At 42.2% G+C, this 8,367-nt stretch overlaps 1 protein-coding gene across 1 annotated transcript; it reads left to right on the top strand.

Annotated features, from left to right (window-relative positions):
* Positions 1–780: 780 nt before the first annotated feature.
* On the top strand, positions 781–8,133 carry LOC123132233 (26S proteasome non-ATPase regulatory subunit 2 homolog A). The gene is made up of 25 exons (XM_044552013.1): positions 781–1,095; positions 1,226–1,326; positions 1,789–1,909; positions 1,997–2,056; positions 2,159–2,226; positions 2,629–2,671; positions 3,397–3,462; positions 3,570–3,608; positions 3,684–3,766; positions 3,925–4,036; positions 4,117–4,200; positions 4,345–4,503; positions 4,587–4,691; positions 4,769–4,873; positions 4,958–5,098; positions 5,181–5,285; positions 5,369–5,590; positions 5,866–5,979; positions 6,070–6,285; positions 6,653–6,712; positions 6,787–6,900; positions 7,006–7,091; positions 7,169–7,277; positions 7,370–7,548; positions 7,638–8,133. The coding sequence occupies exons 1-25, from the start codon at positions 973–975 to the stop codon at positions 7,708–7,710; spliced, it is 2,688 nt and encodes an 895-aa protein (XP_044407948.1). The 5' UTR covers positions 781–972; the 3' UTR covers positions 7,711–8,133.
* Positions 8,134–8,367: the final 234 nt, after the last annotated feature.

Below are 8,367 nucleotides of genomic sequence, written 5' to 3' on the forward strand. Positions count from 1 at the left end.
TCTCTCATGGAAGAAAAAAACTGTGTTTTTGCCTTTCCCCGAGGCACAGTGCCTCTCGTGGAAGCAAATATCTCTGCCTCTCATGAAAAAAAAGAGTTTTCCACTTTCCGAGAGGCATAATTGTGCCTCTCGTGGAAGTAAAATTGTGCCTCCACGAGAAACAAATCGGTGCCTCTGGCGTAAGGAAAAACATGTTTTTCCTTTCCGAGAGTGTCTCTCAAGAAAGATTTTTTTCATGCAACTGCTTTTTGATTTTTTTGTCCAACATCTACAAAAAACTGGGCAAAGGCTGAAAGCCGAAAAACAAAAAAAAACATCTAAAATCTGGAAGGGCATAAAAAAACAAAATCCAAAGGAAACACCAAGCACACGACAAGTGATCGCGGCTGAGAACGTGCCAAGTAACCCTTGCAAGGCTCTGCAATGGGTACCCTCAGTTAGTTTTTTTTGAGGGGCACCAGTTGCTCTCAGACAGATGCTAGCCTCGCTATAAGCAAGAAGTAGCATTCGCGCCCGATGGGCTGGTGTTATTAATGAAAAAACGGGCCTTCTATTGGTATTTGCGGTTCCTCCCAACAAGCCCGAAACACCAGCCCATCATTACTATATTTTGAGCGTAAACCAGCCCATTACTATTGGGCCGCGCCGACCCGACCGAACCCGTGACAACAGAGTCCAAGGCAGGCCGGGCGGCCCAGATCCAAACTTGGGGGAGGGGCAAATCGGGACAGAAAAGGAGTGACAAGTTCATCCACCTCGCGTCCGGCTCCAACTCGCAAGCAAAGCGGAGATCCCCTCTTCCGCTTCCGCCTCCGCCTCCCCCTCAGCCTCTCCAGAAAATAAACCCCCACCCAGCACCTCGAGTCGCCTCCGTACCGTACCCCCGCACCACTCGCCCCCCGAACCCTAGCCAGCCAGCCCGCCAGCGCCGTCGGCGAATCGAATCCGCGGGCGTCCATCCAGCCAGCTGACATGTCGCCGCCCGAGAACCCCAACGGCGGGGCCGCCGCCGCCGCGCCCTCGGAGCCCGCGCCGCCCGCCAAGCCTTCTTCCTCCAAGGGGAAGAAGAAGGACGACAAGAAGGACGACGATCTGGTGAGCTTCCCCCCGCCGTCCCCCCTCCCCTCCGCCCGGTCTCTCCCGGCCGGCCGAGATCGGGGAGCGTCTCGCTTCGATCTGCGGCTTCCGCCCCGCCTGATGTGTTTTTTTGCTTTGGTGCGCGCAGTCGGAGGAGGACCTGGCGCTCAAGGAGCAGCTCGAGCTCTACGTGGTGCGCGCGCAGGACGTGGATCCCGGCGTGCAGAGGCTCGCCCTCGAGAGCATGAGGTACTACAATCTCTTCCCTTGCTGGGACCTCAAGATTCAGTTTTTGGTCCCCGAATTCTGTCCCGTGCCTAGGTCTGGTGGTGCGTCGGCTGCTTGCTCTAGGTTTAGATTTCCGATCTCTGCGCGAATTTGACGAGTGGCTGGCTCTAGTTCTGCCCTCTTATCTGACGAACCATTATGAACTGCTGTCACTCTAGTTTGTCTAAAAAGATTAGCCTTTGTGTGCTCTCGACTGAGATTTTGACCTTTACAGGCAGGAGATTCGTTCCTTTGGCTTGCCATAAGTTTAGATTTCTGCTCTCTCTCTGAATTCCTTGAATGTGTAGCTATAGTTTTGGTAACTTTTGTTCCATCTATCTGGCAAGGTCTCGTTGAGTGCTGCCACTGTAGTAGTTTGTGTAAAAAACAATGTTTTCTTGCTTTAATTCTGTTAGCTGCCACTGAGATTTTGACCCCTACCAGGCAGGAGATTCGCTCAGCTACAAGCTCGATGACGTCTGTCCCAAAGCCACTGAAATTCCTCCGCCCACACTATGGAACCCTCAAGTCCTACTATGAAACTATGCCAGAATCTGAGCTAAAGGTATACTTTACACTCACACCTTTGTTGTACAGTGATTTAAATACTGATTCTGGACAGTGCTGATATAACCACACAACTGTTTTGCAGAAGTACATGGCTGACATACTATCGGTGTTGGCCTTGACAATGTCTGCTGAAGGAGAAAGGGTATGTGCCTGCCATGTTCCTACTCTGCCACAATTCAGTTTAATACCTTTCAGTGGGAATTGAGGTTAGCTTGCTTAAGAGTTTGCCTTTTCATCGTTTCAGGAGAGCCTGAGGTACCGTTTGTTGGGCTCTGAAGGCGACATTGGTTCCTGGGGTCATGAATATGTGAGGTAAGAACAATACTACATAAATTTAGGCAGACATATATTGATACCCAGAAATACAAATGCTTACCAGTAAGAGGTTAAAGTTTGAATTAGGCAGACATATGATACTCAACATGGCCTATTCCTAGGACTGTTACAATGAGTTAGTTGTACCATGATAAGATAAAAAGTTCCTTATGGTGGACATATATTGATTATGCATCATTATCTATTCTACTTTGGTTGCTATATGTGTTCTGACTGCAAGGTTTATGTTATGTGATAGCTAATTTGTATATAGCTATCTGACCAAGTCTCCGATACCTTGTTGAATTCAGTTTATTATTGCTTTTATGGACATTGTGGGTTTTGTAATTTGTTATACTTACACAATTGTTGGATTCTACTGAAACCTTCTCGTGACAGGAATCTGGCTGGTGAAATTGCTCAAGAATTCCAAAAGCGCCAGGTTGGAACTCTCATCCTTGTATCATTACTACGTGGAACTCCTGCCTTGCTCTTTTTGTGCCTTCATTCTTCTATTTGCCTAATTGTGATAACCCTTTATGTTTTACTTAGGATGCTTAACTTCCTACCATATCTAGACATCGTTGATGTAATTTGATAAATATTATTACCCCTTTTACAATACTGTGAGTGATTTACCTCATTATTTTGGTGACTACTAGTCATGCTTGTAGGTTTTAATCAGTTTGCAGAACTACTGTAGTTAATTGCCATATCCTACTCGCTCTAGTTCTCTAAAAGCTGCTGTTGTGGACATCGGCAGTCGCTAGTATTCAGCTTTGAGTACTATGTGTTGTGATATATTCATAAAGCTAAACATAAGAAGACTTATGAAACATTCTATTGAAGACTAATTGACGATATGATTTTTGATTATCTAACTGAGATATTTTAAAGGATATTAGTAGTCAAAGTTTGAATTTTAGTAGTCAAAGTTTTGGATATTGTACTTTACTTATGCCCAAAACATCATCTTTTCAACAACTGGAGTGAGTAACTGGGTTGCCTTATTTTAATATCCACAGTCTCGATCACATTTTATGTACTTGTCTTTTTTTAATGTTGCATGGTTGCAACCGTACTAAGTAGATGATCTCTGTTTTTTTTTACTATTTCTTGTGTATATATATATTTCAAACCTCAAGTGTTAATTTTGTATTTCTGCAGGGTGATGACATGCCGATTGATGAGTTAATGGAACTAGTGCAGCAAATTGTCTCATTCCACATGAAGGTTTGTTCATTGAAAATTGTGAACATACACACTCCCTCCATTACAAAATAATTTTGTGGTGATGCATTGACGCCTTGTTTATTTTCTTGTCATTTTTTGTATAATAGCATAATGCTGAGCCTGAAGCTGTAGATCTTCTGATGGAGGTATTTTGACTTCCACAGTACATTAGCTGTAGCTATTCACCAATGGTTATGCTGATGCATGGTATTTCGTTGCAGGTTGAAGACCTTGATTTGCTAGTTGAGCATGTTGACTCAACAAACTACAAAAGAACTTGTTTGTACCTCACTAGTTCGTCTAGGTATGTCTACAACTCTACACATTAGGTTATACACTGCTATTTTTCTACTGTGTACATCTCTCTAAATGTATTTTCTGGAAAAAGTTCTCTTAAATAATAAATTTGAATTTTATTTGACTTGAATTAATGTTTAGCTCCATCTCAATTTCAAACTGCAGATTCCTCCCTTCTCCAGATGATACGCTGGCACTTGATATAGCATATACCATTTACATGAAGTTTGAAGATCTTGCAAGTGCATTGCGCATTGCTTTGCTTCTTGACAACAAGGTAAGCAGAAAATTATTAAAAGTTGTACTCCTCTGTTTAGTTATTACCTTTAAACTGACATGCATCTCAATGATTTGTAGTCCATACAGTATGTGAAGCAGGTCTACACAGCAACTGACGATCTTGTACTCAAGAAGCAATTCTCATACATCATTGCACGCCATGTATGTGTTTTCCCTCCCTTTCCCTCTTTCCACATCCCTGTGAATTTTGATTCCGTCTGTACCCTTACCTTGGTTCATTGTTTATGTCTAAATTTAAAGTAGCTTATCTTGCAAATTTTGACCGTGAGCTCTCCTCTTCTGAAGGGTTTGGCCATGGAGATTGATGATGAGATAGCTGCAGATGAAAATGACAAGGAAATGTTACAAGAAATAGTTAATAACACCAAGCTGAGCGAGGGGTACCTCACTCTTGCTCGTGATATTGAAGTTATGGAGGCAAAATCTCCAGAAGATATTTATAAGGTGACCTATATTTCACTAATTTCATGTTTATGGTAGGCTTTCTAGTCCATAATAAAAGTATGCTTATACTTTCTAATCTTTAGGTCCATTTGATTGACGGACGTGGTGCCAGCTCCAGTCTTGATTCTGCAAGACAGAATTTGGCTGCAACATTTGTTAATGCATTCGTTAATGCTGGATTTGGCCAGGTTAGTTTTTGTGGAGAAAGTGTTATTTGTGGTCCATATGAGGCAAGAGTGAATATTAAGTTTGTTCATTTGTGCAGGATAAGCTGATGACTGCTCCATCTGATTCTTCCAGCAGTGGGTCTTCTGGAAACTGGTTATTTAAGAATAAGGAACATGGAAAAGCCAGTGCAGCAGCTAGCCTGGTACAATCACATCATTAGTTATATTCCTAACAACAAGGTTTCTTTAAGTTATAACTAGCCACTAAATGAAATTATTGCTTGCAGGGAATGATTCTCCTGTGGGATACTGATTCTGGGCTTGCCCAGCTCGACAAGTACTTGCATAGTACTGATACTCATGTTGTTGCTGGAGCTTTGCTAGGTATTGGAGTTGTCACATGCGGTGTGAAGAATGATTGTGACCCTGTATGTATTCCAAGTTATTAGCTGCTTCCTCTCCCCCTCTGATATTATGCAAGTTCTGTCTTTAATAAGAATTTGTTTCCAGGCACTTGCTATCCTCATGGAGTATGTTAACAAGGATGACTCAAACATACGGATTGGTGCAATCTTGGGTCTTGGTATCGCATATGCTGGTTCTCAAAAGGACGAGGTGGAAATCGGTGCTTGCTATTGTCTGTTGTTACCTTATCATCAGTTATGTATTTCGTACTAACATGTTTTCCTGTATTCCAGCTAAGAGTGCAACTATCTGCTATACTGGGAGACCCCCAAGCAACACTCGAGGTCTTGGTCTTCACTGCTGTTGCTTTGGGATTGGTGTTTGTTGGTTCATGCAATGAAGAGATTGCACAATCCATCATATTTTTCTTGATGGAGCGTAGTGAGGCCGAGCTGGCAGAGCCAATTATACGCCTTCTTCCTGTTGCGCTTGGCCTTCTATATCTTGGAAAGCAGGTAAATACTCAACATTTACAGTTTCATTCAGTTTGTCATGCACGAAAAAAATATTATGTGTTTAGTGGATATATCTATTTAGAATGCTATTTGTTTTAAGGATTCGCCTACTCTTTTATGAATGGCATCTCTGGGATCCAACTAGAAAGTTGATTGCAATTGTTTCATACTATGTTGTTGCTATTGATTCTAAATTCAGCTTATGCACACATCTTCATCATAATTCAAGGCAATGTAAATACATCAGATAACTTATTAATAGCGAGCTATTTCAGGAAAGTGTTGAGGCTACTGCGGAGGTTTCTAAAACATTTGATGAGAAGATCAGGAAATATTGTGACGTAACACTGATGTCCCTTGCATATGCTGGAACAGGAAATGTGCTCAAGGTTCAATCCCTATTTTAACATGTTTGCTGACTTGTAACAGCTTCAAACTGTGTTCTAATGGCTCCAACCTTTTCGCAATTCTTAATGCAGGTTCAGAAACTTCTTGGTATTTGCTCACAACATCTTGAGAAAGGCGAAACACACCAAGGCCCAGCTGTCCTTGGAATTGCTCTTATTGCCATGTCTGAAGAATTAGGAGCTGAAATGGCTGTACGATCACTTGAACGTCTTCTACAGTATGGCGAGCAGAATATTAGACGAGCAGTTCCTCTTGCACTTGGTATCCTTTGTATTTCGAACCCCAAGGTAATAAGTTATTTGAAATCTCTATGTTGAATTTGTGCCTGATCAGTTGCTGTGAAGAGTCGCAGGGTTCATTAGAATGCAATGTTTAACTCTAGTAGTAAAAAACATCACTTTAAAGCAAAACATTTTGATCCTATCTCCTCCTAAGATAGAGATTGCTGGTCCTTGTTTTTTTTTTCATGACAATATCTATGTAATGTAATTTATAGTGTAACAAAACTGCAATCAAAGCACTTCCGCCAGTTGTTAATTTTGCCATGTGCATACTGGGACATTCTCCATGTTATGAATTAAATGCTTGTTCAGTGGTTCATTTTCAGTGTTATGATGTTTATTTTGGACAATTCTAATATCTTGTATTTATCAGGTAAATGTAATGGACACACTGAGCAGATTGAGTCATGATGCAGATGCTGATGTCTCAATGGTATGCACTTCTTAACCTAGCAGTTAATTTCTAAAATTCATGCTTCATCTTATAACTTGGTTACCTTGCTCTAGGCTGCGATAATCTCACTGGGTTTGATTGGTGCTGGTACAAACAATGCCAGAATAGCTGGTATGCTTCGTAATCTTTCGAGTTATTACTACAAAGAGGCTGCTCATCTATTCTGTGTAAGTACATATCCGGTGCTCCTTCAGCATCCTTTTTCCTATGGTGGTTTCCTGTTTGTATTGGAGTTGCAGACTTGCATATGCTGATCAGTTTTATATGTTCAGGTAAGAATTGCTCAAGGGCTTGTTCACCTTGGGAAGGGTTTGCTGACACTTTCTCCATACCATTCCGACCGGTTTCTTCTTTCCCCGTAAGTAACTATCTTCAAGCACTGAATTTGCCCTTCAATATTGTTGGATTCATCTGACAATTCCTTTGTTTTCTTAGGATGGCACTTGGAGGGATTGTCACTGTTCTGCACGCATGCCTTGATATGAAATCCACCATTCTAGGGAAATATCACTACATTCTTTACATTATTGTATTGGCAATGCAGGTATGTATATAACTCATCTGCCAATTTTTATAACCAGACCAAACAGCCAGTTGATGATATAAAGATTATAAACTCTTCTTTCCTTATTACAGCCAAGGATGCTTTTGACGGTGGATGAGGATCTGAAGCCTCTTCCTGTTCCAGTGCGGGTTGGGCAAGCAGTTGATGTGGTCGGGCAGGCAGGAAGACCTAAGACGATCACCGGCTTTCAGACGCATACCACTCCTGTCTTGCTCGCAGCCGGGGAGCGAGCGGAATTGGCGACTGACAAGTAAGTTCGACTAGGACTCCATGTGTTCTTTATCGTCTGAGTATGTTCCTCTCCATGGCAGCTAACCACTGTTGCCTTGTGTCGTGCAGGTACATCCCCCTGACCTCGACGTTGGAGGGCTTTGTAATTCTGAAGAAGAACCCGGAATACCACGAGGAGTGAGGGAAACCCCCTAGGATTTGATCTGATGCAAGTTTTTGGAGTCCACCAGCTTGGCAGACTCGGAGTTAAAGGTTGTCGTCACCGAGGATCCTTTGATATGCCCTCACACAAGGCACTTGCTGGTGTTTCATCCAAAAACTTTTTATTCCGTCCACCAGAGCTGTAACTAACTGCAAGCTTGTTTGGTTGCCCGAATGGACCGGCATGCCACTTTGTACCCACACTGGTGGACATGTAGGAGTTGAACTGGTGGTGTCTTTTGACCTTAAGCTTATTTGTATATGTATCAAGTGTGTACTGAAAGTTACATCTTTAGAACTGATACGGCGTTGTCATTCATTAGCACAGTATGTTTAGCCTTTTTTGTGGACCTGCGGCCGTCTACTTATTTTTTGTGGAGTACCATGTTATGTCAGCAGTTAATGACTTGCTGTGCTGTGTTGAAAGTGTTGCTGCTATTTTTTACGATGTGTTTATGCTGATACGATTACAGTTTCAACTAAATTGCAACCTGGCCTGGCCGAACGCAATTGCAACCTGTGAAGAACTCTTATTTCATACGTAGAACTAAATTAGTGTCTTGCCAAACCTTTGCCCATGCTGAAAAAGAAGCGGTTATTCATCAGAACTTGTAAGCGGAAAAAATGGGAATTTGGA

The sequence above is a fragment of the Triticum aestivum genome, chromosome 6A (genome assembly GCF_018294505.1).
Source record: "Triticum aestivum cultivar Chinese Spring chromosome 6A, IWGSC CS RefSeq v2.1, whole genome shotgun sequence".
Lineage (NCBI taxonomy): Eukaryota > Viridiplantae > Streptophyta > Magnoliopsida > Poales > Poaceae > Triticum > Triticum aestivum.

Bases quoted from the DNA above. Each gene is read 5' to 3' on its own strand.
- LOC123132233 (XM_044552013.1), top strand. From the start codon at position 973: ATGTCGCCGCCCGAGAACCCCAACGGCGGGGCCGCCGCCGCCGCGCCC. The intron at 3,609-3,683 runs GTATTTTGACTT...ATTTCGTTGCAG, and splicing joins CTGTAGATCTTCTGATGGAG to GTTGAAGACCTTGATTTGCT. The intron at 4,037-4,116 runs GTAAGCAGAAAA...AATGATTTGTAG, and splicing joins CTTTGCTTCTTGACAACAAG to TCCATACAGTATGTGAAGCA.